Genomic DNA, 21,143 nt, shown 5'->3' on the forward strand with positions numbered 1-21,143 from the left:
ACACAGCAAAAGAGGGAACACAAGCAGGGGGAGTGGGAGAGGGAGAAGCAGGCTTCCCGCCGAGCAGGGAGCCCGATGCGGGGCTCGACCCCAGGACTCTGGGATCATGACCCGAGCCGAAGGCAGACGCTTAACGACTGAGCCACCCAGGCGCCCCGCTAAACAATCATGTTTACAAATCAAAATAGAGTACTTCTTTCTTTCCGGTCTTTGTGCTTTTCATTTATTTTTTCTTGCCTTAGAACACTAGCTAACATCCCCAGTACTGTGTTGAATAGAAGTGGTGAGAGTGGACATCCTTGCCTGTTTCTGATCTTAGTGAGAAAGCACTCAGTATTTAACCTTTAAGTATGATTTTGGCTGTAGGTTTTTCATAGAGGAAATTCTTCTCTTCCTAGTTGACTGAGATGGTGGGTGTGGAATTTGGCCAAAGCTTATCTGAATTTATCTGATTATCATATGAGTTTTCTCCTTTATTCTCTTAATTTGGTAATTTGTATTTGTTTTTAAATTTTAGCCAGCTTTTTAATCCTGGGATAAATCCCAGTTGGTCACAATATAAAATTGATTATACATGCTGCTGGATTCTGTTTGCTTTTCATTCATTTTGTCTTAGTATTTTTGCATCTGTGTTCATGAATGATATTGGTCTATAATTTTAGTTTGTTGTATTGTCCTTGTTAGTTTTGGTTTGAGTTATGCCAGTGTTCTTTCTTCCTCCTTTTTTTAAAAGTGTTTTTAAATGTTTAAGTGTCTAAGATAGGTCTTATTTCCTCCTTAAATGTGTGATAGAATTTATCAATGAAGCCACCCGAACCAGGAGTTCTCAATGTGAGGAAAACTCAATACTAGATTTTCTCTTTTTGTGTGTGTATTTGAAACTTGTGTTTCTTAAAGAATTTTTGCATTCATCTAAGTTGTTGAAGACATTCACATAAAATTATTCTTTGTATCTCGCTGTTATCTTTTAACGTCTGTGGTGATGTTTTCTTTTCTTTCATTCCTGATACTGATCATTTGTGTGTTTTCTTCCTGATCAGTCTAGATAAGGGTTCATACATTTTATTAATCTTTTCCAAAAACGAACATGGCTTTCTTTTTTAAAAAATGTTTATTTCCTATGTCATTGATTTCCACTCCTATTTATTTCCTTTCTTCTACTCCATTGAGTTTAGTATTTTCTTTTTCCAGCTTTTCAGTTGAGGTGAAGGTTGGGTATACTCTTTTATTCTAATATAAACGTTTAATGTTATAAATTTCTGTTAGTTTGTGGGAATGAAGCCAAAGCAGAAAAGCTCTGATATATTGGACATGTTGTGTTCTTATTATCATTAAGTTAAAAAATATTTCCTAATTTGCTTTTTTTGTATCTTCTTTGAAATACAGACTGTTTAGAAGTGTGTTGTTTAATTTCAAATATTTGGTGTTTTCATAATGATTAGAGAACATATTCTATGATTTCAGTCCTTTTAAATTTATTGAGACCTGTCTTAGCATATGGTATATCTTAGGGAATATTCTCTGTGCACTTGAGAAGAATGTGTGTTCTTTAGTATTGAGTGAAGTGTCTTATAAGTCTTCTACATCCTTACCAATTTTTCCTTGGCTGCTTGTTCCATGGGTTACTGAGAGAGGTTTGTAAGTTGTTTTCTTTTCCTAACTGTATTATACATTTGTCTGTTTCTGTTTATCAATCTTTGCTTCTTTTATTTGATGGTCTGTTATTTGGCATAAACACATTATGTCTTTCAGATGAATTTCCCCCTTTTGTCATTGTGAAATTATTCTCATTTCTAGTAATATTTCTTGTCTTAAAGTCTTACTTTGTTTAATATTATTATAGCTACACCAAATACTATTATCCTTAGTATTTGGGTGGTTTATCTTGTTCTTTCCTTTTACTTCCAGCCTATCTGTGTCTTTATTTAAAGCTGGTCTCTTATGAATAGCATATAATTAATTGAGTTTGCGATTTGTGTCCAGTCTGAAAATGTATTTGGAGTGTTTAGTCCATTTACATTTAATATAATTTCACTGTGATTGAATTTGGATCTATCATCTGGCCATTTATTTTCTGTTTGTCCCCTATGTTATTTTGTTTCTCCTCTCCAGTCATCTTTTGAGTTAATTATGTAGTATTTAATGTGATGTTCTATATCCTCTGTTGACTTTTAACTATATGCCTCTTTTATTTTTCTAATGGTTGTTGTATATATCGTTAACAGGCATAGTAGGTATCCTTAACTGACTACACTCAACCTTGAATTAATACCACGTCACATAAGATGTAAAAACCTTTTAACTGTATAATTCTATTACACAAGTCCCTCTCATCCTTTGTGCTATTGTTATCACCTTTTTACTTCTACATATGTTTTTAACTCTAGTACATTGTCATTACTCGGTCATAATCTTTTAAGAGTTTATGAAAATAAAAATAGTTTTTATTTACTACCACTTGTAGTGCTCTTTTATTTTTCCTATAAATTCATATTTCTTTGTAATATCATTTTCCATCAGTCCTGTGCAACTTACCAACTCTAGAATTACCAGAGTTTTAAATAAAGCTACTATTAGTACTGAAATATATTGGTAAATTTACCTTTAGTTGTGAGGCACAACAACCTTTACTGATATTATAGTAGCTTTTCTTAACATTAAGGTCTTCCAAGGATAAGATCAAAGCTGAAAGGAAAAAAAAGTAAATTGGCAGTCCTTTGAAGTTTTCATAAAGCAATAGGTAAAATTTATCTTTGGACATGGTTTAAGTTTTCAGAGGTCTTTGTAAGTGTCTTAATTAAAGGTTAAAGAAAATAACTGTAGTGTTAAAAGGAAAGTTACTACATTTCAGAGTTTTACTGTTTATTTGGTAATCTACTGTTCTTGTGTATTGTATTATTTGGTGGAAGCATTTTCTTTTTGGAAAGAGTGACCAAAAAACAACCTTTTGAGCAAATTCATCTGGTAGCAGCTTGGTGGGGATGAGTGGGTGAGATAAGTTGTTAGAAGGCTGGAACAAGCCATCAAAGGACTTCACATTTTCTCCCAGATTTATTTGGCTTAAAGCTAAGAATGACAGCAGGATATTGATTATAAAGCCATAATATGGCTCATTTTCATTGTTAATTCACATAAGTGATGTTATTGGGTGATACTAGACACATAATCATACTACAACGTTGAATGGATACCAGCTAAGTGCTAAAACGCTGTATAAAATATTCACAGCTCCAAAATCCTTCCCTTCTAGCTAGTAAGAAAATTAAAGAGGTAGCTACATTGTTCTGAATGCATGTGACAGTAGAATGAAATTCAGAGTACTACTGAAGTACACAGGACTTGTACCTGGTCCAGACCTGGGGTAAGTTTGGATTTGTAGCACTGGGGAAACAGGTACTGAGTTTTAAATAACTTAGTAAGGTGATGTGATACAAGGATGGGACAGAGAGATTGAGTTCAGGAGGAGAGAACTACCTGTCTTGGAGCAAAGAGGGAAAAAATACTCTGGCATGCTCGGTAGTTTGGGACAGGAAGAGAGAAATGAGAGATGAGACTGGAGAGAGGCTTTGGTATGCTCATGTCATGCTTGGATGCTTGGACTGGGTCCTATAGATTTTTAGCTATTGGAGCATTTTGAACAGGAAAACAGTGTTATCTGATTATTATTTTAGAAAGATCATTCCCACTCCAGTGTGAGCAATAATAATAGTGGAACTAAGGAAGTTGCTTAAGGTTGTTGAGGTAACCTAGGCGAAAGATAATAGAAAGAAGCAGATGATTTGGAAATCGTTAAGAGGTAGAACTGATAAGTGACAGATGGAATATAGAGGAAGAAAGGGTTGAGGATGACACCCAATTTTCGGTCTTCGGCACTGGAGGTGAATGGTATTACTGTTCCTTTAAATAAGTAAGAAGAGGAGAAAAGAGGAGTAATGGTTTGAAATATGAGGAATTTTGGATACATTAAGTTGGAGACTTCATTAGGAAATTAAACAATGAGGTCTGGGGATTTTAAGAAAGCATTCTTTTGGAGATAAAGGAGGGGGCTTGTCATTAGCACAGAAGAACCAGATCTATGTTTATATATCTCTCCTAATGACACAACTAGAAATAGAACTCAAAGCCCATGATTACATGTCACATCAGTCTGTTTAAACTATTATTTCTATAAAAGACTGTTGAAACATGGATATGTAGAAGTAACAAAATTCTAGGGCAGAAGATAACATGTAGGGTTGTCAATATTCTGAAGTAACTCAAAAGGAATAAAACGGTGATAAAAGCAGCTCTGTTGCTTCAAAAGTTCTTCTTGTTGACCAGCAGAGGGCGCACAATCCTGAAGCTCGGTACCTTTTTTTCTCTGTGCTGCCCTTAAGGCCTAGAAGCTCAGGTCTTTCGAATATAGATTTTTAGTGTTCTTCTTAACACAAGGCCAGCGTCCAGGATCCTTTTATTTATTCTTGCGCCCAGGACTTAGAAGATACTTGATTTTTTTTTTCCCCTGGAGCCAGTCTTCATTGTACCCCCTGTTCCCATGTCTATTTCTTGTTTCCTCCCTAAAGTTTTAAGAATTGAGTCCTCACTTAAGAGCTGCCATGGTACATGGGGTTAGGATAAAATCAGGTGCAGAGCCTGAAAATGTAATGAATTTTTGCCTCTATTAAAAACGCCCAATTTTTCTTTCTAGTTAATTATTAAGATTCAGGGACACATTTGTGTTTTGTTAGTCTTCTGATCCAGGGAATAGAATGGAAGAAGTTGATGTTAGCTTCTAGAAACGGTATTGATAAGCTTGGTTGGGTCTGTAAAGCATCAAGCTCCTCCAGTATTTGATTGGAGGAGCCAAAGAAAAACTTCCTGTCCTGGGATATATTCCTTTCTCCACCTGCCACATGTCTGAAATGCCCATTAGTCTACTTTTTAGCTTTAGGCATTCAGAGCTCCACTAAAACTCAAAGATTTCACTGGAAGGAACAAAGTAAATGTGGCAGGAGAAATTAAGTTAGTTAGGACTTAACAGAATAGGACATGGGCAGGAAGTTTATTATTAGTTTTAACTAGGGGTATCAGAAAAGATCTGGAACTAGAATTACACTATTTCCTGTTTATAAACCTTCAAGCCTCCCAACTAATTAATTTAATATAATTTAATTTATTATAAGAAGGCTATTGTGTGCCAGGTAATGTTCTCATTTAATCCTCAAAACAACCCTATGAGATAATTACTGTTACTGTCTATTTTGCAGATTAGGAAACTGAGGCACAGAGAACTTAAGTAATTTGTCTGTGGTTGCTTATGGAGGAGACACCTGGTGCTCACCGATGTTCAATCCTCCTACATATCTTACGCTGCCTAGCACAGTTCCTTGCCCATAGTAGCTGCCCAGTAACCCACGTAACTTTTAAACCGTATCAGCGTGTGAGCTACCATGAAGCTAAGTTGCCATGGATGGTAGCTTTTAGAAACAGAAGCCCATACGAAGTCACTGAGAACTTTAGCAGGATTCATGAAGCCCCTGGGCTCATAACGACATTATTTTTGCTTTTCAGTTAGTATAGCAGTAATAGAATTTAAGGAAATGTGGAAAAAGAAGTAGACAGACTTTTATTTTTATTTTTTTTAAGATTTTATTTATTTGAGAGAGAGAGAATGAGAGATAGAGAGCACGAGAGGGAAGAGGGTCAGAGGGAGAAGCAGACTCCCTGCTGAGCAGGGAGCCCGATGTGGGACTCGATCCCGGGACTCCAGGATCATGACCTGAGCCGAAGGCAGTCGCTTAACCAACTGAGCCACCCAGGCGCCCTAGTAGACAGACTTTTAAAGGTTTTACTTCAAGCACCCATTCCATTAACTTGAGGGAATAAAAGTTTGGATAACTGGTTATTTTTAATTAGTGTTATTCTTAAAACGTTATTTCTCTGAAATCGGTAACTTATGGTGTTCAATTTTTTCTTATTAGAGGAGAAGAATTCCTCAAAATAAAAGTAAGAAACTTTGTTTAGTGATGCAGTTGAACAAAGTAGTGAAGGCTAACTTAATCGACCTAGCAGAGTATGTGAACATTAGGTCTGATCATGATTTTAAGAACATTCGTTGTGCACTTGGTAAGTGAATTATTTCTTTCACCTTCTTTGACCTTTCTCTTCCATTTTACCTGCTTCCTCCAGGTGAAGAATCCAAGTTAAAGAATATCCTCATGTAGAAAGATGATTGGGGAAACATCCTATTTCAGAAATAAATAGTACATTGTCACAGGGTCTTTTTTTTTTATATACAAATTTTGGTCTCTTAACCACATTAATGGTTCTTGGCATTGATAGTGTAATGTGACCAGATACCAGCCCTGGAAAACTTTGGAAAAGGGACTTGGTGAAGCGGGAGAAAATTAAAGCTGATGGTGAAAAGGCAGGTTTGAGTTTTTATGGTTTTAAGTTAGCCATACATTATCCACTGTCTTAACCATGGATAATTGAGAGGTAGCTGATTATTCTGGCCAGGTCATTGTGAAACTGACAAGTCAGACTGTAGGTATCCCCAGACCATAAGCATAGGAATAAAAATGCTATATGTTTGTATCCATGTTCAAGAAAGATTGACTTTAAGTGTGTCACTATTTGGGTGAAGAGGATGCTATCACCTTTGTAAAGTTGTGAATTATGAAAGACATTTCTGTTGGGTTACTGAATGTCCCTTGGGGTTTGTTTCATTTATAACATTGCCTCAGGCCTTTTGCTACATCCTGTTGGAATGACCTTCTCTTCAACCCCGTGCTGGCAGCTGTAATACGGCTCTTTCTCCTGAATCCTTTAGGCTTGTCACATGACAAACATGAACTGTGACCCCTTTGTTCTTTACCCAGATGATTCTGTTTCTTTAATTTTTTTCTGTTTAACATTTTTTTCTTACTTCCTTTCCTCTTTTTCCCTCTTTGCTCCCTTTTTTATTTCCTACCTAGACAAGAGTTATTATGGGTTTGGGGGAGCATTGTAGTTTTTTTATTAAAGTATAATACTGATGCAGAAAAGCACACAAATCAAAGCTCACTGAATTTTCACAGTACAAGCACACTCATGTAGACAATACTCCAATCAACACAGAGAACATCACCAGAACCCCAGATAACCCTCTCCTATCTCCTCCTGGGCACTTCTCCTCTGCCCCAAGGGGAATCGTTGTCCTGACTTCTGTGGCTCTGAACTTTATAGAAGTGAAATCAAACTGTATGTATTCCTTTACATCTGGATCCTTTCATTTAACATTTTTGTTATATTCATCCATGTTACTCAGTTTGTTACTGCTGTGTAGTATTCCACTTGTATAAATATTCCACAACTTACCTATTCTAAATGGGCATTTGGATTGTTTCTTGTTTAGGGCCATTATGAATAAAAGTGCTAAACATTCTCATACATGTCTTTTGGTGAACGTATAATATAGTTCTGGGTATTTACATAGAAGTGGAATTGCCAAGACATAGTGTATCCAGCTATCCATTTAATTTCAAAATTCGTATAAAACACTAAATGAATGATTTTAGGCAAACTCTTAGTACTTAGTTATAAACAACTATCGATTTAGCTTTAGCATATTGTATCTAATTTTTGGCTAAGAAAAGTGCCTCTATTTAAGTGTACTATAGTTTAGAAATAAAATAAATGTACTATAGTTTTAAACAGGTAATTCCTATATACAACAAAATTTCCACTCACTGCCCATGATGTGTTTTATTGACTCTCTTCCTAATGTTTGTTTTTTATCCAGTTTTCCAAAGCTGAGTTGTCTGGTCCATTCTGCAAAAATCTTTTTTATTAAAGATTTTTATTTATTTGTGAGAAAAAGAGAGAGAGACCGCTCATAAGCAGGGGGACCAGCAGGCAGAGGGAGAAGCAGGCTTCCTGCTGAGCAAGGCCCCGATGTGGGGCTTGATCCCAGCACCCCAGGATCATGACCTGAACTGAAGGTAGATGCTTAACTGACTGAGCCACCCAGGCATCCCCATTCTGCAAAAATCTTACGAAAATATTGTGATGGTGATAATTTACAGCAGTTAAGATTATATCTACGTTATACCACCTCTTAAGTGGTAACGTTAACAGGGAAGAGGAATGTGCTAGTGCATGACTGACGTGCTTAGCTGAAGCTATAGAGGCTGACACTTGTATTTGTACAAACTGCATTCATTACTAAGAACCTTGCAGAAGTGGTGAGAGACTGGCTCTATACCATAGATGGGCTCCCCGGATAAGTAGCCAGGCAATTGTGCAGCCGAGAGTAATGTTTTTGTCCTTTCTTAAAAATGTGGACTTTCCATAATTTGTTCCATGGACCCTTTTGAGCCAAGTTTACCATAATGAGTATAGAAATGTGATAGTGATATCATATTCCCCCAAAATTGCAAAACATCTTTCAAGGAAATTTTATTTGACCATCAGATAAAGTGCCCCTCAGTCGTTTTGTGAACATGCATGGAATTGACTTGACTTGTTTTGACCGTAGTGTTATTGGAGACCTTAAAAAGAATTGCTTTTGGGGCGCCTGGGTGGCTCAGTCATTAAGCATCTGCCTTTGGCTGAGGTCATGATCCCAGGATCCTGGGATCAAGCCCCACATTGGTTTCTCTGCTCAGTGGGAAGCCTGCTTCTCCATCTCCACTCCCCCTGCTTGTGTTCCCTCTCTCGCTGTGTCTCTCTCTGTCAAATAAATAAATAAAATCTTAAAAAAAAAAAAAAGGATTGCTTTCTCCATCAAAACAAAGCAAAACAAAACAGAAATGTAGAGGGAAAAATTAAAATTTGATAGTTATAAAAGGATATTTATAGAACCAGAAGATTTGCTTCCTATGTTAGGTAAATTAATTTTCTTATATAAGTCTTTTGGAGGGTGAAAGGAGGGTTACCAACCCTATCAAGATGTTTTTGGAAACAAAGTATGGTTTTAAAAAAGAATGAGAAGGGGCGCCTGGGTGGCTCAGTTGGCTAAATGTCTGCCTTTGGCTCAGGTCATGATCCCAGGGTCCTGGGATTGAGCCCCACATGGGGCTCCCTGCTCAGTGGGGAATCTGCTTCTCCCTCTCTCTCTGCCTGCTGTTCCCCTTGCTTGTGCGTGCACTCACTCACTCTTACTCTCTGCCAAATAAATAAAGTTTTTAAAAATTATCCTTTGAAAAAATTAATAAAAAATAAAGATTATGCTTTGAAAATTCTGTATTTTTCATTTCTCTTTCCAATCTTTTTTGTTTTAATACAATTGTGTAGACACTGATCTTTAGAAAACTGTCTTAGTATAGGCATATTGGGTTTCATTCATTTTTGAATGGCATTTAGAGCCCACATTGGTTGTAGTCCCTGTCTTCAAAAAGCTTATGATCTAGTGGGTATGTAGTAGTGGTGGTAGCATATACAAATTACTGTAATACTATGTAAGGTAATTGCTACAGTGAGAATTCCTTTGGTGGGGGCGGCAAGTAGACCCATTTAAAATGGGTCTTAAAAGATTGAGCAGATTGGTCTGGAATGGCCTTTTGCTTATCTTTATTGGCCAGAGTTAAGATGCTTTGTAAAGGAACAGTGGGAAGTGAGCCTGTAGGGAAGCCAGGTGATGAATTTGTACCTGATTTGGTAGATAATAGAGTACAGTGACTAAGAGCGCTCACTTCAGATCCAATTAGAAATTGAGTCACAGTTCAGTTTTGCTGTGTGACTTTGAAGCGGTTGCATAATCTGTCTAAAGCACAGTTTTCTCATTTGATAAATGGAGACAGCACCCATGTAACTTGCTGCAATGTTAAATGAAAGAAAAGGGATCGTGTGTGGGAGGTGATTCACATAGCTGTCAATATAACAAGTGCTCACATAGCTACTGTGGATAGCAGTGAGCCATCAAAGATTTTTGAACCACAGAATGATGGGATATGAACCATGTAAGGTTTTTTCTTTTATTTTTATAATTGATATACAAAAGACTGTACACCTTTAAAGTATACAGTCTGATAGGTTTTTACACAGACCTATGAAGTCATCACCACAATTGAAATAATGTTCACAGCCATCACTCCCAAAAGTTTTGTCTAAGAACTTGAAAGAGGAAAGTCTGGCCTTCAGTGCACAGCAAAGAATGGAGTGAAGTCGAGCCTGGAAGTGGAGAAATCAGTTAAGAGGCTGTCGCCATGGTCCAGGTGAGAGAGAGAGAATGAATGAGGTCATGAACTAGCGTGGTGGCAGTTGGCCTCCCCCAGGAGATGGGGCTGCTGGGGGACAGGGTTGAGCCTGCTGCATCATTATATTCTCTCCAGCACCAGCTCAGTAGCTAGTGAGCTCTTCCATTCTGAAGACAGTTTTTCTCTTTATGAAAGATTGCTTACTTCAAACTGTTTTCTCTGTTTATTCTGTTTAGGGCTTAAAAGACAATCTTCTTGCTTCTGGGACATCCGGTCTGACAGCCACCAAACAGTTGCTTCGTCCAAGAATCACAAGAATCTGTCTCAGGGACTTGATATTCTGTATGGAACAGGAAAGAGAGATGAGGTATTCTCGAGCTCTATACCTTGCCCTTCTGAAGTGACCACTGCACTCTCCATCCAGATCCTTGCTGTTTACTGCCAAAGAAGACATAAAGAGCATTGTTGCACTCTCCTGAAATTTCAGTTTCTGGAAAATAATCACCAATAGGGAAGACCACTGTTTACAGTTATAAACTTTTATTAAATCTTATGGGGTTCTTAAGGACTAGAATTCAACTTTGTCTTCTGGAAATTGGTTAATGAAATACAGTTTATACAGACGTAGGCTTCTGCCTACCTGTGCATTTAATTACAAGTTAAGGCCCTGTTTGGTACCACTGCTTCATTTGCCAAACTATTAACAAGTGAGGTGATTTCCCTAATACAGCCAGCATTAAGATGCAGGGGAAAGAAAGGAAGAGTCACTATTTACCAAGCAAACTGTTATTTCATCCTCTAAGGAACCTGTCTCAAGGTGTTGGGTTTTCTGGGCTGGGATCAGAAGTTGCCTAGCTAATTGTGACAATCACCTTCTGTAGTTGCAGATGGCGAGCCACAGAGTAGGGTCTGTGGTGACTTTGGTCAGCTGCATCCCGATGTTGTCAAAACTGAGGCAGATGGGGATAGTTTGTGCCTAAGGTTGCTGTTCTGTGGCTCATCACCGTATGCTGCTTCTGATACCGAGTAAGGGGACATCCTTGTCAGGGAAACTGTAAAATGGGAGCTGCTGATATACCTCACTGAAAACTGGAAAAGGTGGGAAGTACTGGAAGGAATGAAGGGGCATTGCATTCTACCTGAGGAAGGGGAGTGAAAATGGAATGAATCCCAGAGCAGGAAGTGTGCTGCACATGCACCTTCTATTCCGGGGGTGAGATTGGAACTCTAGAGCAGCTGGTACAGGTTTCGTTGACAGGACAAAATGACAGTCCAACCAAAAAGGAAAATGTATCAAACATTTTCAAATTTGCAGTATTTCAAAAGGAAGAAGTTATTTTTTTTTGTTGTTTTGGGTATTGTTTTAAATCTTAAGGATGGTTTTGTAAATTTTTTTTTGTTACTGCAAGTTTTAAGCATCTTGTTGCATTTAAAAAATCCTAATTGATGATTAGAAATTTTTAACAGTAGGACTCCATTTTGGATTCAGTACTCAAACGGTAATGTCAGCATCTCGTTGTCGGAGATCTTGTCTTTAAATGTATTATGAGAAGCATGTTATATATATATGTGAAATATATATATATATTCATCTGAGGAGGAAGCTGATGTTTTGTAAAGCAAACCCTCTTTTTTTTTTTTTTTTTAATTCCACCTTTGTGGCATGTAGCTGTGAAAAGTAATAGCTGTATTTAGAATTGCATACAGAAAGAACCAGTGAAATCCTCCAGGAAGGTTTTTTTTAAAAAAACAAAACAAAACAAGAAAGCTGCTTTTTAGGAAAAGAATTCAGGGGAAAAAACACACCTCCAGTATGTTACTCCTCATCCTCTTCTTCCCATCGGGACTGTTACAGCCATGTTCTATACGGTAGTAAATGTTGAATTGGCCACATCTTTTTGTTTCAGGCAAGTTATTATGTAAAATGCTATAAATTATGTATATGTTAAAAGAACACTTTCAGAAGAGATCTATACCTAAAGTTGTTTTTGTATATTTAAATGCTTAGCTTTATTTTTTTGTAAAGTGCAGCATATTCCCATATTTGTGTATAATCTTATTGATCAGATGTTTAAAATTATTTCAAATACTTCATTAAAATAATTATTTTATTATAAGAATAACTTTGCTCAGTCCCTGACTTTGAAAACCAGTATCTTTAGTAGTAAGCCCCCGCAGCTGGGCCTGGGCAGTGGATCTTTCTTGGCTCTGATTGTTACTTACTTTGGAGTGCATTTGGGTTCCAGAACCTAACTTCAAATCCAAGTTACTATATCACTTTCTTTGGAATCGTGAATTTGCATGCTATTTGACTCACAAAGAAAGCTAAGCATATTCATTACAAAAGCTTTTCTTGGCCCACTAGGGTTTTCTTGTTCAAGTATTCTTTTTCAAAATTTATTTTTAATATATATTTTTAAACTTTGTGTCATGAGATATATCTTACCCAGGAAAGAACAAATACAGTGCATCCAAAGTATTCTTCCGCTCAATTTGCAAAATGGTGGCCTTGGGGTAGATTTGATCTATAAATGCATTCTCTGTGACTCATACAGTGTTGCTCATGTTTTAATTTACAAAAATCTATATTTCCACTTCTTTTGAAAAATCAGAAGATTTGGAATCATTACGTATATCCTTGTGTATGGTAATCCACTGGAACCACCCAGTGCCTATTCACTTTAGATATGGCGTAAGTTTACCTTCCCTTGTCTGAACCTTTTAAGTACTGAAGTTGGTGACCCTCTGCCTTCAATATTTATCTTGGGTGATGATCAGTAAGAGTAAGGTACTGGAAATTCTCTTACCTTTTTTTTTTAAGCAACTTTAGTGAGGTATATTTTATATATAAAATTCACCCATATTTCATCCATTTACTTTTAATGTGACTGACCTTTTAAATTGTTTCCTCTTGAGTATCTTTAAGATCCAAGATCCTTCTCCTAAAAAAAGAGCAACATTTAACATTTTAACATTCTTTTAAAGCCTATATTTCTTAAAACCTGCATTTGAGGTAAATTTTGTTTCGTTAGAATTTTGGCAAAACTTTATTTAGAATTAAGGCCATTTTTACTAATTATGTCATAGTTGCAGCAAAGAACACAAGTAATGTTAGGGCATATTTAGAAAAATATGGAACCAAGATCTCAGGCTGATTAAGTTGGATTTTATCTCTATCTTTAGTTGTATAATGAACCAACTTGTGTTTTTAAAAGTCTGACCTCAACAGGACTCAGTGATTCTGCATGAAATAAAAGTATAATATGTCATATGTTTATATACAACCTGGTAGCTAGTTTTTATTTTATTGTTGTTAGCACTGTTATCTTTTCAGGTACTTTCATACTCCTCCCTAAACTGTGAAAGGACTTTTTTTTTTTTTCAAATGGGCATGATTTACATATGGTATCAGTATCTTTTTCTCTGACTTTTTAACCATTTCTGAGTATTTTCATATGCATTTCAGTTGTATTGCATTGGTGCATTTGCTTTTTTACTGAAGTTGTTTCACAAGTTGAAAATTGGTCCTCAGTAGAATTTCTTTGCCATATTTTTCTTTTGGGAAACAATGAGAGAGTGCCGTGCAGCCTTCCGTTCGCCACCATATACTTGAACACTGACTGGTAGGTGAGAGGAACAGACCTGTAACAGTAAGAGGTTAGAGTTTATGTAGACCTAGCACATTGAATAATTGTGAGAAGAAAATACTCTCTAGGAACTCACTTTAATAAGACTTTTGACTTCGTGAGTAAACCATGAGAGCAGTTTTAATGGCAACTCTTCTCCTTTAAAGTAATAATGCCAGGTTGACACCTTTCTAAGTTTTATTGTAGATGGTATTGAGGCAACATTGGCTAAGACATTAAGGAAAATGAAAACACTGTTAACATTTTGGGTGCATTTCTTCCTATTAAAAAAATTTATGTATTCTAGAGAGAGAGAGAGAGAGGGCACACACAAGTGGGAGGAGGGGCAGAGGGAGAGAATCCCTAAGCTGACTCCCTGCTGAGCATGGAGCCCTAGACCTCACAGGGCTCGATCCCAGGACCTCAAGATCATGACCTGAGCTGAAACCAAGAACCAACTGCCCAACTGACTGAGCTACCCAAGTGCCCCCCTTCCTATTTTTTTCTACAGTGTGCTATTTTTTTTTCTATGTTAAATCTGTAGATGTTTTAGGTCATACTATTGATCAGCTCGGTGTCCTTTCCTACATACCACTGAAGATACTAGAAGAAAATGAGAAGAAAAACACAACTAGGAGAATAAAACATTGCTTTCGAAATCTGTCCTTCAAAGCAATATCAAGGCCATGTTTCTCATTTCCTCATAGAGCATTTGGATTTGTTTAAAATGATTTCAATTTGTTGTCCTTAGGGGTGAAGTGAAGTACCTTTTAATCTCATCATTGCTTGCAGCAGCCCTCTACATGATGAGGTAATGAGGAAGGAGAACTGCCATAGTTCTATGTAAGCTGTTTATTAGCACATTGAAAGCTAGTATAGAAATATTACCCATGAGGTTTAGGCTATCGGACTGATAAATTCTGTTTGTAATTTTAATGGCGGCTTTTGTCTGAAGATGAGGGGAAGCTTGGCTTCTTGATGAAATCTTCTATCTTAGGCCTTCACTTCCCTGAATAGAAGTATGAAGTCATTGTACTGAGTGGTCTCCAAAGATCCTTTAAACCTGCAGATGGCAATATGAATATCTCACTGGGTACTCCTCTGCAATGTTAATTCCTATAGAAGTAGACGGTGTCACCTCTAACACAGAGGAGGGCAAGACAGTTGAATAAATGGTACATTGTCATTTCCAGGGCTTCTGCCATTATTACAAAGTGGGTGGTGCTGGGCTAGATGCCAATCAAAGAACAATTCAAGCATCATTACTGATCTGTATTGAGCTGTAAAGGTTTCTTAGGGCTGACATAACAGATTTATACAAACATATTTTCTCATAGTTCTGGAGGCCAGAAGTCTGAAATCAAGGTGTTGGAAGGGCCAGGTTCCCTCCACAGGCTCTAGGAGAGAAATTTCCTGCCTTTGTTCCAACTACTGGTGGCTTTTGATGTTCCTTGGCTGTGGCAGCAGAATGCCCTGCTTCCATCCTCACATGGCTTCTGTGTCTTCTGTGCCCTTTTCTTCTTATAAAGACACCTAGTCATTGGATTTAGGGCCTACTCCGATTCAGTATGATCTCATCTTGGCCCTTAACCAACATCTGCAAAGACTCTTGTTTCCAAATAGGGTCCATTGTAAGGTTCCAAGTGGACATGAATTTGGGGTGGGGTGGGGTGCAGTGGGGGAGAATGACACTATTCAGCCCACTACAGGAGGATCCTGTATGTGATTAAATATTCCTGATACTTTTATTTTCTGCCTTTGACTTCAATAATAGTGAAAAACTTAATGGTTGTTAAAATGGAAAGGGCTGATTTTGTTAACTCTTTACAGTGGAGACTTAGACTCTTGAGTTCTGTCAAGATGTCTTTCCTCCCTCCCTTTCCTTCCCCTTCAGGCAAGGCTTTTGGTGGCTTTGTTCTGAGAAATCTATCTTTGATGTGGTTAAGACTGTGCTGTCCTGGTGTTTAGTGTATTCAAGTGAATCTGCCTCCTATATTATTGGGGAAGGAAAGGAAAGAGCAAAGTCCAGAATTCCTGGGGAGAGACACATCCAGGGAGAGACTTGGAAATTGGAGAAACGTCAAGAATAGCTTCATGGACTGATACCAGACAGGGCATTCGCCTCTGGAACTGGGAATTGGTACCGAGTTCTAAATCTTGGGTCACTACAGGCAGCTCAGGTTTTTATCAGATTTCTTATGAGATAGAATATTAAAAAGATTCTAACTAATTTTAAGAGACTGTTTATCTTGCCCTACGATAGCCTTAAAAAGCCATTCTCTGCCTTTTTTCTTAGGGACTTACTAAATCACTAGGCAAACGGCAGTGGTTTGGGGAAGGGCCTTTAGAAGTCTGCATATACTCTAGGGAGAACTCCACAGGAAAGTCTGTTGAATGCAGTCCATAAAGGTTGGAAAACAGCAGCCTTTGCCTAAAATACTAACTTAGGAACAGTCATGGAGCAGATTCTCAAAACTTGTTTTCATGGTACAGTGTCTTCGGTTATCTCAAGGGAAGACTGAAATCTCAGGTTTCCAAGATTAAGTTTTAATCCATCTTTTTGAAAGATGCAGAGGCAGGCATGGGGATTAGGAGAGAAAGATACCAAATCAAGCAAGACGGTAAGATGTTGCATCCTCCAGTTAAGTCTGTTTCAAGGTTACTGAGTGACATCAATTGCTAAGGCACAGACTGGTTACCAGAATGAACTCGTCTGTTGAACAAGATGTTTATGTGGTCTCGTCTACCACATTTAAGGATAAATCTACTTAGAATCAGGCCATTTATTTGCAGCCCAAAGTTCTAGATACTTCTGAGGCTGTCTAAAGGTTATCTAATCCCTTCTAATAAAAGAACTCCCTTCAGCATCCCTGAAACACAGGTCCTCTACTTGAGTAGTGCATGTGGTGGTGACCTTAGTACTTTATACGAGCCATACTTGAATTGTCCTGTTATTTCTGTATTCTGCCTGGATTTAATTTGAAATCATACTTGAATTGTCCTGTTATTTCTATATTCTGCCTTGGTTTAATTTGAAATCTCCCTTCCTGTAATTTAGCATTTGGGGCCTACTTTTGTTCTGTTAAGTTACATAATAACAGTAGCAATTTTTCGAGCACGATCAGGTACTGGGCCACGCTAAGCATTCCACCTGCTCTATCTAAACCCTGTCACACAGCCTCATGAGAGAGCGGCAGGGACCCATTTCTTCTTGCACACACAGCTAGACCATGACTCTCCTTTAGGTAAATGTGGCCATGTGTGTGAGGTCTGACCAAAGACATGTAGGGAGAAGTGATGTGCGACGTTTACGATCTGGCTCAAGACAAGTATAAATCCTGAAGATGGCAGAGCCACCAGATGCAAGGAGTCTTGGGTCACTGAATTGTGGCTTGGAGCCAGACTGCCTGTTGACCAAGAACAGCATTTTGGCCTACGTACAAGCGGGAAATAAACATCTAATGTGTAAACAACTAACAATGTATCTGTTCTCACAGATATAGCTGAATTAACACTGCAGATAGCTGCTGCTAGCCGTATTTATGTTTTACAGATAAGGACACTGGTGCGGCAAGAGACTAAACGATTTAGCGGAAGTCACAGAGAAAGTAGTTGAGTCAGGATTTGAACCTAGGTCTGTCCAACCCCAGAACCTGCCCTCTTGATTCCTCCACTGAGCCGGGGGTGGGGGGTGGGGGGGGGGTTTGTTGTTTTATTTGGTAATGCTTCAGAGCTAATCTCTAACCCATGTGATAGCACTTTAACTATGTGAGGGTAACTCCCATTTCCTTTCCTACATTTCATGTCCCTTCTGCAACTGAGGGGACCCAGTTCATCAATTCGCACAATGGCCATCTAGATTTCTCAGTATTTTAATTGTTCCCTTGGCTGTATTTCTTCACACTAAATGTGGTTCCCACACTAAATGCAACACAGCCCATAGGGCCTGGAGAGTCGGGATGGTGGCGAGTGCATTTAGTATTTATGGCAGAAGTCCATAGTGCTGTTGGTGCAAAGTCAGACTGTGGAAGTATGAAGCTTGTGGCTAACAACTCACCCCAGGACTTTTTCGTGCTCATGCTTCCGAGAGGAGCCAGTGGGCCAGCAGCTTCTCCTTACCTATAGGAATTAGTTAGAAACACGGGGTGTCAAGGCCCACTCCTGACCTACTGAATCAGAACCTGCATTTTAACGAGATCCCCAGATGATTCCTGGGCTCCCTAAAGCTGTAGAAGCACTGCTCTGATTGATTGCCTTTATCAACCTGAAGAGAAAACCTCACATATGTTCTGCCGTGCTTCCTTTTTGTTTTGGCCTGTTGGTTCTAGCCAGTCACAGTCACTTAAGTTTTGATTCTGTGATGTATGGAGGACATTTGTGTTCAGGCTAATAACTATATCATTATCCCTCTCAGCCTGTGTCACCCACACGTTTCCTAAGCATGCCTTCTGCATTCATTCGAGTTGTCCACAAATGTGTTGACCCAGAGGATGCCCTCAGTGATATGCACCACCTAGCCTGTGCTTAGCCAGCCTAGCAGCCATCTCAAAGAAGAGCATGATAATGGTTTCGAAGATCCACAAAATGGGAGGCTGAAACAAATCTATTTTGGGGGTGTCCCCCACTCAAAGTACTTCAGAATGTGGCTGTATTTGAATATAGGGTCTTTAAAGACATAGTTAAATTAAAAAGAGGTCTTTAGAGTGGCCTTAATCCAATATGACTGGTGTCCTTAGGGGAGGAGAGTAGGACCCAGACAAGTACAGAAAGAAAACCGTGTGAGGACACAGCAAGAAGGCGCCATCTACAAGCTAAGGAGAGGGGCCTCAGAAGAACCCAGCCCTGTTGCCATCTTGATCTTGGACTCCTGGGCTCCAGGATCATGAAAAAATAGATTTCTGTTGTTTCAGCCCCCATTTTGTGGTACTTTGTTATGGCAGCCAGGCTAATGAGTACACCCTTCCTGCCCCTCTTCTGTCATTACTTTTGGCAGAATTGGTCATCTCACTCTATTAGGATGAGCTGAGGTGTACTTTAACTGTGTGAGAAATGTGGGCATAAGGGATACATTTACAATGCCTCAGGGGTGTTTGCTACAGTAAAGTCCTAGGTGAAGTAAAGGATGGTTTTAAATGGAAGAATCAGTCACCTGGGTGGCTCAGTCAATTAAGCGTCTGCCTTCGGCTTAAGTCGTGATCCCAGGGTCCTGAGATCGAGCCCCGCATCGGGCTCCCTGCTCAGTGGGAAGCCTCCTTCTCCCTTTGCCTGCCGCTCCCCCTGCTTGTGTTCTCTCTCTCTGTCAAATAAATAAATAAAAATATTTAAAAAAAAGGAAGAATCACCACGAGGGTCACAAGGTAGAGAGGAATGTTCAAGGTGTCTGCATTCATGAGATTTAATCAAAGCTTACGGGAAAAGTCCATATACAGTACCCCTGAACCAAACTGCTAGGAGAACCAAAAAAATGATTCACCATTCAGCACAAACTCTAGCAGACCTGTCATCTTGTCCGCTCGATGTCAGAATCCCTTTCTCGCAACTCCAATGCTTCTGACGGGGCAGTGCCCCAGCCACGCTGCCCCTGCTTCTCCTACTAATGCTTCTCCTGCTACTGCTTTTCTTCTCTCTTTATAGTGCCTTCTTGGACGTTTTTGCATCTGGGCACAGTTCTCCGTGCATCACATTCAAACCTGAGAGAGGAAGTGGTTGGGTCTATTAAATGCTCCTCCGCTTGGATATTCATCCTTCTTGGACATGATTTTGTGCTGAACTACCTCAAAGGTGCTCACCAGCCTGGCTGCTGTAGTGTCAGGTGCTAGTCCCCAGAGCAGACGGCTGTGGCCAGCATGGCCGGTGTCACAGGTAGAAAGCAAGACAGATCTCACACAAGGAAGTGTCCTCGGCAGTGGTGTTTAGAGGGAGGCTTCAGCACTGCAGGTATGCTATGCCCTTGCCACTCAAAAAGTGTGGTCCATGAACCAGCAGCAGCCTGGGCATCACCAGGGACTTGGACGCAGAACCTTGGCCCCTCCCCCAGAGCTGCTCAATCAGAATCTGCATTTTACCAAGATGCCCAGGGGATTTGCGTGCGCATGATACGTTTAAGAAGCACGACGCTACCAACCCTCTCATTGATTTTTTAGTAAATCTGGTCTTTTCTGTATGTTGGGTTTGCTTAAAACTGCATACCCCTATGGCTCAGATCAGATCCAGGCTTAGGAATTTTAAAGCTGTACTGAACCTTAGCCATATAGTCACATTTCAGAATGAGATGTGGGAGCCCAGAGAGATGAGGTGATTTGCCTGGAAGCCATGACACTTGAATGCATTTAATTATGCACAATTTTCTAGGGACACTGACACTGGTCATATAAAAATATGTTTTCTTATGCAACCTGGCAATGCTGTGTCAGTTTCTGAGCCAAATACACTTAAGAACTGGGTCTAAAGTTAAAGTAATGGGCGACTTAGCTAGCTACATACATTAACTGTATTCAAAGGGGTCAGTGGAATTGAGGGTTGGAGAAAAGTTACAAGGATTGTCTGCAAAAGAGAAACCACCATTCTTCCACTGAGAGGGGCCCACACTTGGCAGGTTTCTCTATCCGACCTTCCTCTCTCAGGAGAGGGTAGTAAAGCCTGCTCCACTTCTAAGAAAATTCTCCCATATCCTTTACATTTCAAATTTCCATTTTGACTCACATCAGAATGCCTTGACCCTCACAAGTTTTTAATCTACGACGATAAAAGTAATTGTGTTAGACAGCAATAATAGTAACTACAGGACTTGAGGCCGACTACATTGATATTATGATCCTGAAAAAAATATACCATTACAGGGGCGCCTGGGTGGCTCAGTCAGTTAAGCGTCTGCCTTTGGCTCAGGTCATGATCTCAGGGTCCTGGGATCGAGTCCCGTATTGGGCTCCCTGCTCTGCCGGGGGGCCTGCTTCTCTTCCTCTGCTTGTGCTCTCTCTCTCTCTCTCTCTCTCTGTCAAATAAATAAATAAAATCTTTTAAAAAAGAATGTACCATTACAATCTTGGCAGTTGACCCCAATGAATTTCCCATTTGATTCATAAACCGATCCTATATTTTAAAAACATTTTTCTTAGGCTCTGTAAGGGTCGTTGTTCATTCAAGATTTACCTATAGAATATCCACTTTACAGAGTTTTGAGGTGGTGGAATTATACACATGAATACTCAGATGAGAAAAAAAATGCCCATAAAATGTCGATGGCAAAGCAGAAACTGGAGCCCAGGGGGACAGTCAAAAGGCCAGTCGAGTGTCCCCTGCAGCTGTGAGTCTAGGGTTGGGAGTTGCCTGACAGCCTGACATCTGGGCATTTGCTTAGGCA

The 21,143-nt window shown here is 39.1% G+C and overlaps 1 protein-coding gene across 1 annotated transcript in view; it reads left to right on the top strand.

Moving 5' to 3' along the window:
- Window positions 1-12,320, top strand: part of TAF4B (TATA-box binding protein associated factor 4b) — a 124,643-nt gene extending 112,323 nt beyond the window's left edge. The window contains 1 exon segment of the mRNA XM_027577153.2: window positions 10,394-12,320. Coding sequence (XP_027432954.2) covers window positions 10,394-10,561 — 168 coding nt within the window. The 3' untranslated portion in view covers window positions 10,562-12,320.
- Window positions 12,321-21,143: the final 8,823 nt, after the last annotated feature.

Source organism: Zalophus californianus, chromosome 14, assembly GCF_009762305.2.
Source record: "Zalophus californianus isolate mZalCal1 chromosome 14, mZalCal1.pri.v2, whole genome shotgun sequence".
Lineage (NCBI taxonomy): Eukaryota > Metazoa > Chordata > Mammalia > Carnivora > Otariidae > Zalophus > Zalophus californianus.